This window comes from Hydra vulgaris, chromosome 10 (genome assembly GCF_038396675.1).
Source record: "Hydra vulgaris chromosome 10, alternate assembly HydraT2T_AEP".
Lineage (NCBI taxonomy): Eukaryota > Metazoa > Cnidaria > Hydrozoa > Anthoathecata > Hydridae > Hydra > Hydra vulgaris.
In genome coordinates, this window is record NC_088929.1 from 42,180,326 (window position 1) to 42,201,265 (window position 20,940).

General features: G+C 28.9%; 1 protein-coding gene across 1 annotated transcript; it reads right to left on the minus strand.

Annotated features, from left to right (window-relative positions):
- Positions 1–1,613: 1,613 nt before the first annotated feature.
- LOC136086361 (histone-lysine N-methyltransferase SETMAR-like) lies at positions 1,614–2,642 on the minus strand. Its single transcript, XM_065808656.1, has one exon. The coding sequence runs from the start codon at positions 2,640–2,642 to the stop codon at positions 1,614–1,616; it is 1,029 nt and encodes a 342-aa protein (XP_065664728.1).
- Between the last annotated feature and the right edge of the window lie 18,298 nt (positions 2,643–20,940).

Below are 20,940 nucleotides of genomic sequence, written 5' to 3' on the forward strand. Positions count from 1 at the left end.
TAAATGTTAAGTTCATAAACATTTAAAATATTCATATCTTTAAATAAAGGTTTTGTATTTGAAAAACGATTTGAAAAAATGTATTACACGCATTGTATGTTTTTGATGCTGATAAAGACGTCGTAACTTACTTTCACCTGTACTCCACTTACACCTGTTCCCCAGACAATATTATGAATAGTATAGTTGTTTTAAATTATTTTTGTTTCAATAATTGCTTTTGTAGAAAACTCATATTGATATATAATCAATATGAGTTTTCCATAACAGATTTTCATCAAGATAAATACCAAGGAACTTAATACAGGAAGCTTCTTTAATTTCTACTCTATCGATAAGAGATTTAGGCAAATCTTTTAACAAAAAAAATTTTTTTGTTGGGGAACTAAAAGAATCCATTTTGTTTTTTTCAATGTTTAAGGTTAATTTATTGCATTTGAAAGATAGAAACTTATATAAGTTCGTTATTCATATTTAAAAAAAGTCTGTTTATGTCTTTGTCTGATAAAAATAATTTGGTACCCTCAGCAAACATGATGCTCATAAGAACAGAAGTGATTGACTGTGTCAAAAGCTATTGATTTTACATTCTGTACTACCTTAATAAACTCTTTAAATCAAATTTTTACCACGACAAGACTTAAAGGAAAAAGCAAACTTTATATAAGAGTTTTTTCACCCACTATGTCTTGCTTTTTTGATGGTTTAACATCTGAAGCGTCTTTTTCGACATTTTGACGATCAATTTAAAATTCTTACACCTGACAATAAAATGAAGTTTTTAATACCATTTCTCCCTTTCTGCATCAGGTTCGCATCAAAAAGAAAAAGAGAACTACTGAAGGATTAAGATAACGTTGACTACTTAATACTCAGTCACCGACTAGTCAGTGATATTTACGGATAATCTTATCAGAAGTAACTTTGCAAAAGTTTTGTTGAAGTAAGTAAAACTATTAAAATAGCTTACAGACTTGCTTACAATTAGATTATTATCTTGCTTACATATAAATGAAGCAATTAGCTGCTATTTTAATTGCAATTAAAACAGTAGCTAAAAACGGGTGAGTTGTTTTCAACTTTAAAGTTGATATCTTCATCAGTCTTAAATTGTGTTATCATCACTACTTGAAATTAAATCTAAATAAAAACTATTTATTAGATTGCATGCATAATTTAATATATTTTTTAAACGAGATTTAAAATTTATCTAACACTCTGAGATGAAATTAAAACTTTCCAACTTGTTTAAAACGAACCTTTTCCCTCATTTAGAGCGAGAAAATTCAAAAAAAAAATTTCTGTTAGGACAAAAACTAATACTTAAAGTTAAATATATAAAAAAAATAATGAAAGATTTTATTGTTTTGAATCTGGAGAAAGTGATAACAGTGGTCAAACGACATAAAAAGTTTTAATACTCAAATAAATAAATCTACTTTCATGTTAATAAAAGTTTTTTCTGACGATCCTATTGTTAAGGTGGTTTACTACGAAATAATGTTGATATTTTTCATTTTATTTATTTATTTTTATTTATCAGGTAACCAAAAAAGTTCGTGCGGTTTTTCTGTATATAATAAAAACACACAAAACGACAAAAGTAAGTACATTTATTCATCAAAATAGTCACCATTAGCATCTAAAACCTTTTCCCAACGTAAAACAAGCTTATTTATTCCACTTCTAAAAAATTCTCGGTCCTTTGAGTCTATAAAAGCTTTCAACTCCATTTCAACCGCGTCCTGGTCTCGGAACTGCTGTCCTTTTAAATGATTTCCCAGGGAAAGGAAAAAATTGAAATCAGTAGGGGAGAGGTCTGGCGAGTATGGTGGATGAGGCAAACTCTCCCAACCAAGGCTTTGGAGCTTGTCCTGAGTCACGCGAGCGGTGTGCGGTCTCGCGTTGTCGTGGAGAAGCAGAACTCCTCTCCTGTGCACCAGTGCAGGCTGCTTTACAAGCAACAGGTCGTGAACTCGTTGCAGCTGTGCTGAGTAGACCAGTCCAGTAATGGTTTGGCCTGTTGGGAGCAGCTCGTAATGCACCACACCAGCTGTAGTCCACCAAATGCAGAGCAAAACCTTCCGCTCGTGGATATTGGGCTTGGGTGTCTTTGGGATGGGGTCATTGGGGGACAACCAATGGTAGCAACGCTTAGTATTGTTGTACACGATCCATTTTTCGTCGCATGTCAATAAACGATCAAGAAAAGGCTCAACATTGTGGCGTGATAAGAGTGATGTGCAGATCGTAAGCCGTTCCTTCTTGTTGTCGATCGACAATTTGTGTGGAACCCACCGAATCAGCTTCCACGCTTTCCCAATCGCATGCAGATGCAGGCGGATGGTTTCAACACTCACAGCAAACCTCACTGCAAGTTCTTGGCAAGTTTGGCTGGAGTTAGACTCGACAGCGTCCTTCAGTTCATCCTCATCAACCAACAATGGGCGTCCAGAACGCAGCAGGTCTTCGATGGACTCATCTCCCGAAGAGAATCGCTGAAACCACTTCTGTGCTGTGCGTTCACTTACTGTACCTTCTCCAAATGCTGTGCAGATGTTTTTGGCAGCTTGTGTTGCATTCCTTCCAAGTTTGAACTCGTAAAGTAAGCAAGATCGAATAATCGTTGGTTGGGTTGCCATCCTTTCTTTACACAAAACCTTTCCTGTAAGCTCGTTACAAGCCTACACTATATATGCAGCAACTGCGCGTGACACACGCGTTCTATTACGCAACAAAGCTACTTGCCTTGTGCGATGTGGGTGTTGTAAAAAATGCTAAAAACAATTCAATTACCAAAAACCGCACGAACTTTTTGGTTACCTAATACATTTACCTTAAGTGTTATATCCATTAAGTCGCTCTGACGTCAAACGAAAACAATTGCATCGGCAGTCATGATGAATGAGGTAATAACATTGCGAAAAATAAGAGAAAATCCTTAAAGAATTTTTGATAATTAAGAATGTTATTAGAAAATCATTATGAAGTCGTGCTAAAAAAATGATATAATTTTTTTTCCAAAAAAAAAATATGTACTAATATTTACGTCATGCATAATTACGGCATAGTTTTTTTTTTTTTGATTTAAAAATTGATTTGCAATAGGCTGTTGTTCAATTAGACTATGCGAAAAAGAGGTAAGGTTAGCTGTACGAGATATAGAAAGATTGTATCACGTAAAAAAGTGGTTATAAAAGAGTTAAGAAAAATTGTATCACGTGAAAAGTGATTATTAAAGCATTAAAAATAATTGTATCACGTGAAGAAGTGGTTGTAAAGAGTTAAGATATCACGCGAAGAAGTGGATATAAAAAAACCAAGAAGTTGTTAAGAATTGATCATAAAAATACTAAAAACCTGTTGTGCTTAAAATTGTTCAAACAACAACATAATGTAAAATAATGTAAAGATTTATCTTAATTACTTCTTGACTTTTTTTTGACTTTTAAATTTGAATTCTATACAACTTTTTTGCGTAAATTAACGGCCATTTAATGCATATTAATGCAAGATGGTAAATGCCAAGATTGTCAAAATGGAGTAACCATACAAAATGATGATTTTTTTCTTTTTAGTTGAAGATTTCATATTAGTTGAAATTTATTAATTTCAATATAGTTACAGATTATACTTATTACACGTTAAGAATTATTTGTAGAATAATTGTTCAGTATTAGTGAAAAATTAACTATAGTATTATTTCATTCCGTATTAGTTGAATATTACCGCCAGAACTAAATATAACGTAAGAAAACAATATTTTGACAAGATAAAAATACTATTTTTAAATCTAACAAAATATTTTCATGAAGAAAAAATCAAATTTAACTCCTTAATATTCATGAAAATAAAGAAAGAAAAAACCACGTTTACAAGTTTGAAAGAATAAGAACTTGGTTGTCTTTGATGCAGCTTTGATACAAACGATGCCACTGTCTTTTCTCTATTTTATTTCGGGCAAAACGATTCAACCTAGAATTTTTGAAATGTAAAAAAAAAAGAAATATTTAACAAATAAGTGAATACTAAAACAAAAGTTAAAGAAACATAAGTAAAATGATGTGCAAACAAATTTGTTTTTTTAATTTAAAATATTTTTTAACTATGCTCCAGATAAAATGTAATTTAAATTTTTTTTTTTAGTTTTATATTTTCGTACATCACTTTTATTCATATCCATTCACAGGTTTCAAAACTGAAACAAAAAGTTCCTAAAAGTTTATTTTTAAAAAGTACCTAAAAACTCGTACAAAAAGTATCTAAAAGTTTATTGCAACATAAGTTATTATTTTGTAGCATTATTTCAAGAAAATCAAGGAAACATAAGCAAAACCTAAAAATATTAGCATTCAAAGAAGTCCGATGCATTCATCTATGCCCGTTAAACATAATAAAGCCTTAGTGAAATATATTTTAATCATCAAAGCCCTAATAATAATAATAATAAATTATTCTAAATGAAAATGACTTATTTTGACTTTAAATTACTATTTGAGTTTTTGAGTTTTATACTACTGAAATGATATTTTTTCATTTGAAAAAAAACTGACTAAAGTTACAAGCTTTAGGTTTAAGTTATAGGCTTTAAGTTTAGGTGAAAGTCTAAGTTTTTTACAAAGAGCTCAAATATTGTCCCTGGAGGAAGTAAATCTGTTTGAAACTTTTTTTTAAAGAATAAAGACTTTTTTTTTTAACTAAAATAAATCAATTTTTAAAACCTGTTAAACTAAAATTAACATTACTATTAGCACACCTTGTATGTTTTATTCACGTTTTGGGTTTTATTCGAAGTTTCGCACAATAAAATTACCATAGCAGGTATGAGACTATTGCAATCTACTTTATGCAAATCTTAGGATAATACCATCAACACTGAGAGTGTTGAAAATCTGGTAAATTTAGCAACATATAAGATTTTTAAAAGGTAGACTAAAATTGTTTGGTGATGATATTTTTTTTAACATTTATTGAAACTTTAGTTATAACTTATAACATTAGAGTATAGTGTGTATCAAATAGTTGCCAAGAGTGTGCTTTGTAAATAAGTTTTAAAATTGGCTGAGTTTCTCTTTGGTAATCCATTTTGGGCTGCTAAATCTACCTAATTCCGTGACTCGTTTGAATAATGATCAAATTAGATTGCTTTTATCTTCAATGCTCCATCAGTAGATACGCAGAAAATTTTATTAATGAAAACATAAAGCTAAAACAACAGCAACAACAACAACAAAAAGTATTTTTATTGTGTTATGTCCATAGGTTTGTTTTAAGCTTTAATTTTTTGATGTAATTTATACTCTCTAATTTTTATTTAAATTATTTAAACCAATATTACACAAGCCTATACCCCCATCATTTATTTTCTAACATATTGATGTTACTTTTCCACATAGATTAAGTCTCTCTTCTTTCGTTAATATCCTTTTAAACTTTCTTGCATACATTTTTTTTAGATCTACACTCTCCTTTTGTTATCAACTTTTTTAAACTTGTTTGAGTAAAAAGCTCTATTGTTTTAAGTATGCTATTTTATTGTGCCAATTTTACTGTTAAGAATTCCATTTTTAGTGATTTTAGAGAAAACGATATAAACTCTTTGTGTCATATTCTTCAAAGATATTCAAAGCTTATAAATAAATGGGCGTTTTAAATCTGAAAGAATATAATAAGTAGAAAAAAAATGCTTGCATATTAAGTCTTTTCTTTAGTTTAGGAAGAGTATTTTCATTTTTATCTTAAGAAATGTGCAAACTGAGGATGCTTTTTAATAGTTAGTATTTTATAGTAAAAAAAATTGTGAGTCATTTTTAAAAATCAAAAAAAGAAGTTGGACGGTCCGATATAAAATATGACTATTATAAAAATAAACAAAAGCGAAAAATATTTTTAAAAAATTAAGTTTTGATTAAAATTTATCGCTTCGTTTGTTTATTACAATAAAAACTTTTTTTAATGGTTTATAAGTTTTTAATAAAGGAAACACTTAAGAAAACAATAAAAAAACATATTAATATAGAGGTTGTCCACAAATTACGTCACGCAACTATTGACCGTTTCAGATCCCCTTCCTCAAATCTCCTTGTCACAACACCGTAACTCTTTAGTAACAAGTTTCGTTAGTCGCCACAAAACCCCTAACACCGCTCTCCCCTTCTTCCCCCCCCCCCCACCTCCAGGGTGACGTAAATTATTTACGACCCCATATAATTTTACTTTTCTATATATAATATAATAAGCAAATAAAAATTGTCATTGATTTACCCAAAGAAATTAAACAAAATTTAGCATTAAAAAAGTTATAAAAAAACATAAAGAAAAAAAAATATTTAAAAACATTAAAAAACCTGGAAAAAACGATAGTTTATATGTATACATATCGTGTCGTATTATGCCACAGTCATTTAGTTTAACTAACGATTGACTGAGAAGATTTCTTTGTTTGTGCATGCAAAATTTCTTAACTATTTTTAAGAATGGCTTGAACAATAGAATTAAATAAACTAGCTGGAAGAGTTATCAACAAAGTCTTTATAACTAAACCAATTTTTTGGTTTTATCAGAATAATAACTGATATTATAAGTTTACTTAATAAACAATATTAATACATCGGTTTGTGCATTAGTAAATTTTAACAAGAGAGTTTATTCATGAACCTTAAATATCATTAAAGTATTTTTAATTTGCTTTAGTTAATTGAAATATTAATAAGATTTATTATATTTTATAATTAGCATTTTAAATTCCCATACAAATCATAGTAGTGAAACTTTTGTAGTAAACGAATTCTATTGCACTGAAGTCTTTTCTCTCAAAGTCCCCGAGTTTTGGAAAAATAGTTTCTATTTTTAAATTGATGAAACTGGTACGTAATATAAACCACAGAAGTTACAAAACGTCTATTCTTATTTCTGTTAACAATTCTAAAGGTGTGACAAATCTTGTTCTAATTTCTGAGTGTCATCTCTCTAAAAGTAATAGCTAACTATGGATTAACAATCTGGCCATAGGTATTGATCCCAATGTATATAATAATAATAAAGTTAAATGAAAGAAATAAAAAAAAAACAATTAGTAAAAACTTTCAATGATGGTAATCCCTGGTGTATAAGTTCTATGTATAAGTTCAATCATAGTAATCCCTGAATCCCTGATCCCTCTGTTTTTCAAAAAATTAAAATTAAATAAAAACAATAACCAAAAAGCATAAGTTTAATGATAGTAATTTAGAACAAAATTTACAAAAATATATTTAACTATAATTATTTAAATATTTCATCTAGCAAGCTGGTTACCATGTTCCACCAATAGATGGAATTGCAATAAAAAACTAAAGCACTATAGTTATTATTGCTTAAAACGTTTCATTCCACATGAATTTTCATATTTACGCAACACTATAATATTATATACATAATTTAAATTTTCTAAATTTTTTAAAAGAACTTGAAGTGATAAAAAAAAATACAGATTTTTATTTAAATGTAAATAAAACTGCATTAATAATTATTTTTTGCTCTTATTATTTTAAAAATTTACGCAAAGAATTTGGTTTTCCCAACCTGCTTATTCGATAGGTGTATCATGCCTAAAATACTATTTATTTAGTATTCTTGGCAGATAGGGAAAGTCCAACTATATAGTTGGACTTTCCCTATCTGCCAAGTTCGTTGTGAAGACTGTAATTGACCCGTTTTGGTGGACATTGGTTTTGTATTTATGTAATGATCTCAATCTAATTAGTGTTTTTTCAATGCAAACTTTACCCTGAAAGACACAAAAACTGTTTGTGTTAAACTTTGAAATAAATTTTCTTTTAAGGTAGCTTTGAATTTTGCTTTTGATTTTAGAAGAAAATGTCAAGATTCTTATTTACACTAAAGCATACTTTTTAGGAGAAAAAATTTTTTTTAAAGCATATACTTTCATTTATTCTCCAGTATTTATCTGTATATTTTATAGCTATCTTTTTTAGTATCCATTTTTCAAATATGCAAAGACTTTACACTATTTGTTTTGCAGAAAAGTCGATTTATTAAAGAAATCATAACAGGACCGTTTTCGAAAGGTTTAAATCAACACCACATTTTAATATAAATTTCTTTAAATCGCACATATTTTGTATAAGAGAGAACAAAGATTTTTTTTTCAACTTATTTTCTTAGTTATTTGAAAGGAAGATTTTAGGAATTTAATAATGTTTAACATTAATTATTTAATATTGTTTAAATATTCAGTATATCAGATAAGTTCCGCTAGGGAATTATTTATTTGTTTATTCTTTTAAGCATTAAACAAATGCTGTTTCTTCTTGTTTAGACTTCTTCAACAAGACAAAGAGTTTCAAGAGATTTATTTTCTTATTTTGCTTGAAAATTTAACATCCTAGGGATAAAAGGTTGGAATGAATAAATTGACAAATATTTAAAATATCATTAATCACAACTTTTTTAGCCAAAATTGAACCTGAAAAAACTTATTGATAAATGAACATGGAAGTACACTGCAATTTTCACTTATCAATAATCTATAGATTGAGAAATTTTAAGCTTAATAGATCCTACTAAGCATATTGCTTGTGCCATCATCTTTTTTGTTTCATCTTAGTTATTCCAGCTATTCAACATTCTAGATATGTTTTTCTAACATTCCAGATAAGACACTTTCTAAAATTCTGAATAAGTTTATTTTAGAATGGCTTTCAGAACAATCAGAAACATGTAACACAAATCAATTCTGGTAAAATCTTATTTCAATGCATTGTCTTGACAATGTTATAAATGTTTTATGAGAAATCAGCGGTATATCTAAAGAAAAGGTTTCATTTGGCTAAAGAAGTGCTTTCATTAGAAATTTGACTTGTCATTTTATATAGTTTATTAAAATTTTGTTTTTCAAATCCATTATATGTTAAGGAGATATTTTGTTGGAAAAATATTTCCTCAACTTTTTAAAAATTGGTAAGAAATACTTTGTTTCTAAATGATGCATAAAGTTATTGAAACTTTTGATCAAAGTAACTAGATGATTATCCAAGACCATCATTATCTTAGTTTTTGCAATGATTATATTGATGCTATATGTCTTTAATGCTCCATATCTTTGACTAGTTAGAAATTTTTAGCAACAATTTCTTATTATCAGTAAAAGATTGACGAAACTAATGAAAAGATTTTATTTGACTTTGCTGTTTCTTTTCTGATCAATTTATTTTTTGTCTTTGATTATATTCTTTTGAATGATTTATTTTAATATGGTTATGCTTATGTGCTTTAACAAAACATTATCAGACTTTTGGCTTCTCTCAGTATTTGCTAAAAATTCGCTCTCCCCTCCCTTTATTTTATTTCTATAATCTCTCCTGCATAAAGCTCATCATTTTGTCTGAAATAAAAATCAAATTCATGATAATTTACTCAACTATTATACACACACATTTAATACCAAAACATATACATGTATTAATAATATATTGAATTTAATGAACATAACAAAAAATTTGTAGCTTAAATTATTCAAACAACTGAATAAAATAAGCAATAAGGAAATTCAGACAAGCTATTTTTATAAGCTTTTCTTTCACTTGACCAGAACCTTTCACCAAGTAACTTGTCCACAAGTTTGATTTTTATTTGTTACGTCATCAATCTATTCGGGTGTTGCTGTGTATGTAAAACGCTCATCATTTGAGGAGCGCATGAAAGGTTGAGGGTTTAATTCCCCCTCAGAAAATATGTTTTTTTAAATTATAACGTTTTATGTTTAGGAAGTCATTATTTGTACGCGCGTATAAAAAATGTTCTCATTACATTTTCACTCACATTATTTGTACGCTCATAAAATAATATTTACATAAGAACCTTATTTGTATGCAAAAAAAATATCAAAACCCTTTAATTTTTCTCCTTATTGATATAGTGGCAAGCCATGTGAATGTTATAAATATTATATTGAGAGGCGCAGCTAACAAGGTTGCAGGTTCAATTCCTACTCAAGGAGTTTTTTTTTTTTATTTTAATATTTTTTCATTATGATAAAAAACATGTTGTCAAATCAATATTTGATATATATATATATATATGTGTGTGTGTGTTTATGAATATATATATATATATATATATATATGTGTGTGTATATATATATATATATATATATATATATATATATATATATATATATATATATATATATTTATATATGTGTATATATATATATATATATATATATATATATATATATATATTTAAATATATATGAATATATATATATATATATATATATATATATATATATATATATATATATAATTGACCCACTTGAGTGCTTTGATTATATCATCTGTGTTTATTGTCACTCGAGTGGGTCGATTATATATATATATAGATATAATCGACCCACTCGAGTGACAATAAACACAGAAACTCTAATAGACAATATTATAATTACTGATATTTTCAATAAAAATATACAAAAAGGTGTCACTAAAACTAATATATCTGATTATTTTCCTCTATTCCTGAGATCTAATAAGACAAACCCAGAAAGAAACGAAAAAAGTAATAAGAAAAGAAAAAGAGCTGCATGTGAAAAAATTTTTTTCAAAATTTAAAAAAATTCGCAAAAATCTAAAGAAAACCTATTACTCCAAATTATTTATTACATTAAATAAGAAAAGAAATTATTGCAAAAAAAAAAATCATGCTCCGGTTTTCTGTAACAAACAGTTAGAGTTGATCACAAAAATTTATATGAACTAAGATCTATAGCTCGAGAATTTAACAAAATTTTTACTGATCTATATCAGTGAAAATGTTTTTAAACTCTTTAGAACACTAGGGCGAATAATCCCATAAAGTTAATCTTTGTTTACTGATTATCTAGAACCCATGGATAACTGCATTTGTTCGGATGAGTTGTCTTCCGAATTAATGTTTAATGAGTTTGAAAGAGCCTTCAAATCTTTTTAAAAAAATAAAGTAATTGGAGAAGATTAAAATATTGGAAAGGTGGTTAAAGATTGCTTTAAACAACTTAAATAGGTTCTTTTTAAAAATTTTGGAGCTTCTATCTATCATAAAGTATTCCCAGAACAGTTAAAACCTACAAAATTTTTCCTATTTTAAAAGAGGGGGCAAATTTGAAACTAGTAATTGTCGCCCCATCTCTATTCTTACCACATTTTTAAAAATTCTAGAAAAAATATGTTCAACAGAATATACAAATATTTTGATGATAAATATCTACTTTACATCAATCAACTTGGTTTCAAGAAGAATAACTCAACTGAGCATGCAATTCTCAAAACTTGAACGTGAAATCTCAAAATAATTCGAAAAATCACAATATACGATAGGAATTTTTATTGACATATAAAAAGCTTTTGATAAACTCAAATACTATGTAATAAAATATAAAATTTTAAATGGTTCAATATTTATCCATCTAACCGAAAACAATTTGTACCTATTAACAATAATTATCAAACCACTTTTCTCAATATAACCTGTTGAGTCACACAAGGCTTAACTCTTCGACTTCTCCTCATTCTTTTATTAGATAACCTCATTCTTTTATTAGATAATATTTCAAGTTATTAGTAGTTTGAAAGTTAAAAATAAATTTTGGTTTACTTTTTTATTGTTTATATACATGTCTACATTTAATGAAATTTTCCTACTTATTTTATTTATTTTAAAGAACAACGAATATATATAGCAACTCTTCCTTTTATTTCTTGTAGTTTATTACTTGTAAACACTGTTTAATAATAATAGTGCGACATAACAATTGCAATGCACTTAACAATAACTCGCTTTTTAAATGCAACTCATTGTAGAGACTAAAAAGTAGAAAATCAAATATAGCAAAAATATTTGCTAAAAAATTTAATCTTTTTGTAATAAAAAGCTAATAATAAATTTTTTAGTTTAAATCTAATAATTAATAAAACTAAATATTGCTATGTCAGTATTGAAATTAATTTTGCGCAGATTTAAATTTATTTGTCACCTTCGAAATCGAATTACTATTGAAATGATAATAAATTTAGTTGTTTTTTTAAAAAGTTGCTTTCTGTTCTTAGCTCTTGGGTCTTGTTTTTAAATAAATATTCGCTGTTTTCAGCGCTTGTTATAAAAAATATCTAATTTTCATATAAAAAAAATCCACTTTTATTTATTTAAATAAACCTCTTTGTTGTTCATTTAAAGATCTTTATAGATAGCTACAATAATATTGTTTTCCTCTGCTAGAGAGGATATCCTTTAGACACAAATAAAACATATATTTGATATATTTTTATCAGGTTGCTATAAAATCTATAATCCATAAATCTACAAAATATAAAATTCTTATATAATCTATAAAATTAAGTTATTGTGTCTATTGGAATTATAACTAAAACTTATATGCATTAAACAATGTCTTAAAGATCTTTTCCTAAACTTTTTACTGTTTGCATCAGTTGATGTGGTTTTTGATAGTGACATATTTCTAAATTTGTGATGTAGCATATATTCATATATTACTTTTACTTCCTTAAGATAAAGTTTAAACATATGGGTCTAACCACTTATGATAACATTTATAAGAATAAAAAAGAAATGTCATTTACCTTACTCAAGAACTTAATTATCGAACACAAGGATCCATCAACTCCATGGTTTTTATAATAAATAGTTGATCGCCAGTTTGCTTGCATCCACTTTCAAAAGAAATATTAAAATAAAATTTTTTTGTTTTGTTATGTTTGTTTTTTTTGCTTATTGTAGGACATTAACACAATATGCAGTATATTATGTCTTGTTTCTGATCCTAGTCAGTGCTCAGTTTCTCCACATTCACCCTTAGGTGCTTCTGATCACAGTTTGATCTCTTTAAAACTAATATCTCATTCTTCTTCATCACCTGAATACCCCTACTATCGAACCTCTTACAACAACAGTAAAGCTGACTGGGATTCTTTCCGTGATTTTCTTCATGATGGCCCTTGGGTAGAAATCTTTCAACTTCCTGTCGACAAATGTGCTTCTTATATAACTTCGTGGATTCAGGCTGGCATGGAATCTTTTATTCCCTCTCGACGATTCCAGGTCAAGCCTCACTCTCCTCCATGGTTTTCCTCACACTGTGCTGCTGCGATTGCCAATCGAAACCGTTACTTCCATATTTATCAGCAAAACAATTCTCCAGAAAACAGACGTCTTTTCATTACTGCTAGAAACAACTGTAAAAAGGTTTTGTCTAACGCCAAAACCCGCTATTCTCAGGTCATGAAATCTCGTATCTCATCTCAAAAATTAGGCTCTCGTGACTTCTGGAGAATCTTTAATAATATCAATAATAAGGGCAAATCTATAATTCCACCTCTCTTGTATGGTTCAGACTTTGTCACCTCACCTAAAGACAAAGCCGAACTGTTTGCTAAAAACTTTTCATCAATATCATCTCTTGATTCCACTAATTGCGTTCTACCTGATATTGCCAACAAACAGGTTGATTCATTGCTTGACATTCATATCACTTCAGCATCTGTATCTAAAGTGATTTCCTGTCTAGACTCTTCTACAGCTTGTGGCCCAGACAACATACCTGTTATTGTCTTGCAGAAGTGTTCTCCAGAGCTGTCGTCTATACTCTCAAAACTATTCAACAAGTGCTTATCAGAGTCTTGTTTTCCAGCCTGCTGGAAAGCCGCATCTGTTATCCCTATCTTCAAAAATTCTGGGGAGCGATCTGATTCGTCTAACTACCGTCCCATAAGTCTTCTTCCTATCATAAGCAAGGTTTTTGAATCTTTAATTAACAAACACTTAATTTCTCATCTTGAATCTAATAACTTACTTTCTGACCATCAATATGGATTTCGATCTTCTCGTTCTACAGCTGATTTGCTAACAGTAATAACTGACAGGTTTTATCGTGCATTAGATGAAGGTGGAGAGGTTAAGGCCATCGCTCTTGACATTTCAAAAGCGTTTGATAAAGTTTGGCATGCTGGTCTTCTCCATAAGCTTTCTTCTTATGGTGTATCCGGCAACATCTTTAAGATCATTGAATCCTTCCTTTCCAATCGTAGCATAAAAGTTGTCCTCGATGGACAACACTCTTCTTCTTATTCTGTAACTTCAGGGGTTCCTCAAGGTTCTATCCTTGGCCCTATACTCTTTTTAATTTACATTAACGATCTTCCAGATATTCTCACATCTAAGGTGGCATTGTTTGCTGATGATACTACCATTTATTCTTGTCGTGATAAGAAACCAACACCCTCTGATTGCCTGGAGGGGGCATTTGAGCTTGAAAAGGATCTCACTTCTGCTACAGCATGGGGCTCACAGTGGCTGGTGAACTTTAATTCAGATAAAACTCAATTTTTTTCAGCCAATCGTTATCGCAATAATTTAGATCTTCCTATATTTATGAACGGTGATGTACTCGATGAGTCACCTACTCTTCATCTTCTAGGATTAACTCTTACTTCCAATCTTTCTTGGAAACCATATATCAAATCGGTTGCAAAATTAGCATCTGCTAAGGTTGCATCTCTATCGAGCTCGCCACTTTCTTACTCTGGATTCTATTCTCTACCTCTATAAATCTCAAATCCGGCCTTGTATGGAATACTGTTGCCATATCTGGGGCGGATCTTCTAATGATGCCCTTTCTCTTTTAGACAAGGTGCAAAAACGCATTGTAAACATAGTTGGACCTGCTCTTGCAGCCAACCTTCAACCATTATCACATCGTCGTAATGTTGCTTCTCTTTCTCTTTTCTACAAATACTATAATGGGCACTGCTCGAAAGAGCTAGCATCTCTTGTGCCATCTACTAAAATTCATTCTCGTGTTACTCGTCATTCAATTAAGTGTCATCCTTTTTCTGTGACTGTTCCTAAGTGCTCCAAAAACGCTTATTCGTCTAGTTTTTTTCCTCGAACATCAGCTCTTTGGAATTCGCTTCCTTCATCTTGCTTTCCTGATTCATATAATTTGCAATCTTTTAAATCGTCCGTCAATCGTTATCTTGCTCTACAATCTTCATCTTTTCTCCTACAGTAACTTCCAACTTTAATTAGTGGCTGCTTGCAGCCTTGTTGGAAGCGAAGATGTTTAAAAAAAAAAAAAAAAAAAAAAATATTAAAAGATCGACAATATTAAAACCTAAAAATTAAAACAACAGTTTAATGAAATTTGTAAAAATAAAAAAGTAGAGGTAACACAACTATTATTATTTTAAACTGCAAATACTAATTTTTTTGCAAGCTTTATTTTGTTTTATTTTTTTGACAACTGGTATTAAATTATTTACAATGTTCAAACATTGGTCAATAACGGACGCTACTTTGGATTAGTCTTAATGACTATTTGTGGCTATTCCTATGCTAAGCTAACAATATCTTCAATAAAAACATTGTATAAAAAAATATAGGTTGAAAATTCTAAAAAACAAAAAAAATAGCTATAAGGTTTGATTGAGCAACTCTGTGACTTGCAATTTATTTTCTACATTTACATCTATCTACATATACTAAACATCTATACACCTGCATCCATCATCTTTAAATATTTTCCTTGAAATAACATTTTTTTAATTTATAACTGGAGTCGACATAATAGGAGAAAATAAGATTTCAACTAATTAAATTTCCTAATTTAAAATAAAACTATGCACAACATAACTATAAATCAATACAAAATATGATTTTAAAAAAACTGTAAAAATAATGCAGTAAATAAAATACATAAAGTTAATAAGGAGCACAAAGCAATAATTAGGATAGAAATAATTCAAATAAAAAACGTCACATAAATAAACTTCATAAGAAAATATTACAAATAATTGTATGACATTGAACAGAAAAGGTCCTGTAACAAAAATCTCTAACTGAAAAAATGACAAACAAAAATAAAACATACAATTAAAAGGCATATAAAGTCAACATTATATAACTGCTCTATGACACAAAAGCAGTTGATTTTGCAGTTGGTTCCTTATTCATAAACATTAGACAAGTAGAAGTTAATTCAATGGCGATAAAATTTCATGGTATGCTGAATTATCAGTTAGTACCTTTCTGTTGAATGTCGTTCAAATAACATAACAATAAATCTTTACTAAGACTTTAAAATAACTAAAAGATTTAAATGTGAGTTTAAAATGTTTAAAGTATCTATTTTTGAGTTACTTACTTTAACTTTATTTAGGCAAATAAAGGATGATTTGGTACAGCACAAGGACAAAATCTCTTCACCTACAAAAATAAATTTCTTGAGACTTTATTTATAAGCATTTATGATAACATTATTAAATAAAAAAATTTCTAATTACCTTACTCAAGTAGTTTATTATTGAACACACAGATCCATCAACTCCATTATTTTTATAATACGAGTTTCCTCGCCAGTTTGCATGCATCCACTTTTGAAGAAATAAATATAAAAAATTAAATCTTTTAGTGTGTTGACAGGCTGTCAACACAATAAAAGATTTAACTTTCGCTGTCAATGACAGCAATACATTAACACACAGAACTAAAACAACAACTTCAAATAATTTTGTTAAAATATATTTTGTACTAAATAAAAATAACTAGGTAAATCTTGGTTTAAGCACGTTATATAATAGCTCAAAAAATAGCATTTAAACAGGAAGTTTATGCCTCCTTCTTTACCAATGATGCATATATATGGTTAAAATCGGCTTTGAACCAGGGACTTCAAATTCTGAAGTCAGTGCACTAAGCGCTAGACAAAGGCTGCTATTTAAGAACGAAGAAATTCAAAGAGGATTTTAGGATCATATCAACGAGAAACGTTAAACAATACAATAGTAATAAACCAATTACTTCAGTTAATAAACCAATACAAATTTAGTTAAGTTTATCAACGCAATGAAGATACTATCAAATATTGATGGTTAGCAGGGATCCTGATATTGTCAACCAAGTTGGCTAAAAAACGCCAGTTATATAAGGTTGAATGTTTTAATTAAATGAAATTTTGACTTTATAGTGCAACATTAAAAACACCAGTAGAATGAGATTCACAAGATACAATTTAATAAAAAAGTTATCCCTTTATCAAACTATAAGTAGTGGTATATATAGTACACTACATATAATTTTAAAACGTACGGAGTGGCCATATGCAAACATAGCATATAGCCACACCAAACTTTGGATAAAATTTAAACAGTCGGATTAGTAAACTGGTTTAAGATTTAAGACAGTTCTTCTTCTTCTTGGATAGATATTGTTTTTAATATTGTCTGTAAAAATGTATAAGAGAATTTGACTAAAAAATTATGTTAAGTTTTTTTGAATGAATTTCTTGTGGAAAAAATCAAAGTTTATGTCTTACAATTTAACTAGATCCTGTATAATGGTTTGTGTTTGTTATTTCAAGTAGAATTTCAAGTGGTGGTAACCCTAGAAATAAAAGTTGATTTTTGATCAAATTTTCAAAAAAAATATTTCGCCAGCAACATGTAAATGCCCTAAAAAATGCAGCAGAATACTATTTTTGAAACATTTTTATGGCTATACTTTAAAACTATATAGTGACTATAAGCTATACTTTAAAAACTAAAACACTTGTTAAAGTTAAAAGGATAAGCATGAAGTTTGTCTGGTGACATGAATTGCTTATCGAAGGCAAATTTCTTTTTTGTTTTGAAGTCTATTTATTTGAATTTTTTATTTTTTAGATTTAAGTTAGTAAAAATGATTTCAACAAAACAAAATTTAAAAAAATATATAAAAAAAATACCACCAAAGAATCGCCACATGGTTAAAACCAAAGAAAAAAACTTTAACAACAACAAAACTAAAGCAGATTTAGAAACTGAATGTGCAAGCTCCAGGAAACTTAAAACTGCAGGTTTTGTTACTGAATCTAGTAATAATGATGATTGTAAATATTTTATGTTTATGGATATTGAGCAAATGAAAAAGTTAATTTTACCAATTCTGTACTGTCCTAAATGTGATAACAAACAACCGATAGAATTTATTGATAACCTGAAAAGAAGAATGGGATTTGCTCATTTATTAGAATTGAAATGTATGAACTGTGGTTGGATTAATTCCTGTTTCACGAGTAAAGAGTGCCATGATTCTCATCGAAAAACTAAACGTGGTCGCAAATTGTATGAGTCAAATGTTCGAGCAGTCATTAGTTTTCGTGAGATTGGTCGGGGGAAGGCAGCATTGAAAATGTTTACTAACTGTTTTAACATGTATGGTGTTGGTGAATCAGCTTTTGACAACTTAAATGACAACTGTATTTCAACTGCATATGCTAAATTAGCTGAAGTATCAATGAAAAGAGCTGCCAGTGAATTTTCTCAAGCGAGTAATCAGCCAGTCTGCAAACGCGTTACAATAGATGGTTCTTGGCAGAAGAGAGGTCATGCATCATTGAATGGTGTAGTTACAGCTGTTGTTGGTGATAAAGTTTTAGATTATCAGGCTTTCTCAAAACACTGTAAAGATTGTACAATGTGGAGATCCAAGGAAGGTACACCTGAACATGATAGATGGAAAGTAAATCATAATTGTCATATAAACCATACTAAATCCTCTGGTGCCATGGAAGCTGCTGGTGCTATTCAAATTTTTGCACGTTCTATCCAGAAAAACAATATAATTTATTCCCAATAATTAGGAGATGGAGATACGTCTTCTTTTAAAGAAGTTGTTGAATCTAATCCTTACAAGGAGAATGGAATTAACATTGAGAAATTAGAGTGTATTGGCCATGTGCAAAAGCGACTTGGTACTAGAGTTCGAAATTTAGTGAAAAACTTTAAAGGAACAAAAACTCCAATACATGGTAAAGGAAAACTTACTGATGCTATTATTAATTCCATGTAAAACTACTATGGTCTTGCTATTCGGAGAAACTCTGATAATGTATATGCAATGAAGAAAGCTATTGGAGCCATTCTCTACCATTGCACCACACTTAATGATCCTGCAGGTCGCCATGCTATGTGTCCCAGAGATAAAAATTCTTGGTGTAAGTGGCAACTTGATCAACTAAATGGTACTAGGTTTCATAAAGATAAAATTAATTTACCAATATGGATCTATTTAAAGCTGAAACCAATTTTTCAAGATTTATCTGATGATAAATTATTGACCAAATGCCTCCATGGACAAACCCAAAATGCAAACGAAGCATTTAACGCAATAATATGGACTCGCTGTCCTAAAAATGTATTCTTATCCAGAGGAACGTTTGAATTGGCAATTAATTCTGCAGTTCTTCATTTCAATGATGGTGGTGAAGGAGTAAAATCTGTTTTGGAAAGTTTTGGAATTAAAGGACAAATAACTTCCAAGAAACTAATGAAGGCTGATAATAAACGTGTTAAACATATGAAGCACAAATCTTATAATATGGTGTTAAAACAGCGTAAAAAACTAAGAAAAATTAAAAAAGGCATAGTGGATGATGAGGTTTCAAATGAAAAACAAACTTCATATATACCTGGTGGTTTTTAAACATTATCTTTGAAATACTTTATTAAAAGTCTCGTTTCCCAGGTTTAATAATTTTCGAGACATTACACATTTTAAAACATGGTAATTTAAAAATGATATGGATTTATGAACTGAAATTTTCAGAACATTTTCATAAGACATAGATAAATCATATCTCATAGGATTTTGTAATATTAAGAGCAAATTTCAGATTTGTATGAAATTTAGTATTTATTTGAGTGACTAAATGAATAAACTCTGAAACATTTTGCATAACTTTGGAATTATCGAGGCAAATCAAAAAATCCTATGACAAATGAAAATATTATATGTAATAAGCATTTCTGCAAAATGTCAAAGCTGTAGTGTTATTATATAGTGAGATATTATGTTTTCAAATATACCCCATTGTTTGAGGTTTAACTAATTTATTTTTGGATAATCAAGACAAAAAAAATTTTTGAATAATTTTTTTTTTTAATTTTTTGAAATAGAATCAAGTTTTACTACAAAATATCAATAAATAGCTTAAACTCAAAAAATAAATTATTTCTAGGGTTACCACCTTAACTATTGAGTTTTAAGAGTTGACTTAAGTAAGTTAAAGTTATGGATATTGTACTTCTTAAAGTATTTATGATCATTTTGGTATTTAAAAATGAGTAACAAGTTTTGGAACAGGTTTAACTCATGGAAACTCATTGAAAACTTTATTTTTCCGGATTTGATAAGTCATTGCAGTGAGCAACAACCCAAACTGCATCATAATCTTCTTTTCCGTTGATAATTTTTACGTAACTGCGGGTGAAGAAATCAGTCAATTGATGACCTGCTCCTAAAAGATTCTTAAAAAAGTTTGGCTATACCATCTTGCTTCCTAATGTTTGGATTACAGTTCTGAACAGTTTCTTCAATCTGTTGTTTGAGTCCCGTATTTAATTGTACATTTAAAAGAGCTAGAGATATCGAAGCGCTTACTAGTGGCTGGGCAGTAATTTGACCTAAAACCAAAACATACATATTTTATTTTTATGTTAAACTTTGTTCAGCTTGAAAGCTTAAGTTTTTTTTAAAAACCAAAAATTTGAATGTTTGTTCAAAACATTTAAAATATTGGTTTTTAAAGTGATAAGAAACTTGTTAAAAATATACTTCCCGAAACCTTATTCTTGTGTCATTTTTTAAAGATTTTCTTTGAATATATATGTAAAAGTTATTTAAGTATAAATGTTTACTAGGGTTATTTATAAGTAGAGGCCCCCCAGATCTTTAGTAAGCCGAATAAAGCGTGTACACGTAATAAGTGTTAAAGTAGAAATTAGAAACAACTTAAAAAAGGTTCTAATCAACTTTTATTTAGAACTAAGTATTAATTTTAATACATTATTATAAGAAATAAAATATTTTAAAGAAATTAATTTGTAACCATGAGCATCTAATAGATTTTTGAAG

Coding starts and splice junctions, on each gene's coding strand:
- LOC136086361 (XM_065808656.1), bottom strand. CDS start 2,642: ATGGCAACCCAACCAACGATTATTCGATCTTGCTTACTTTACGAGTTC.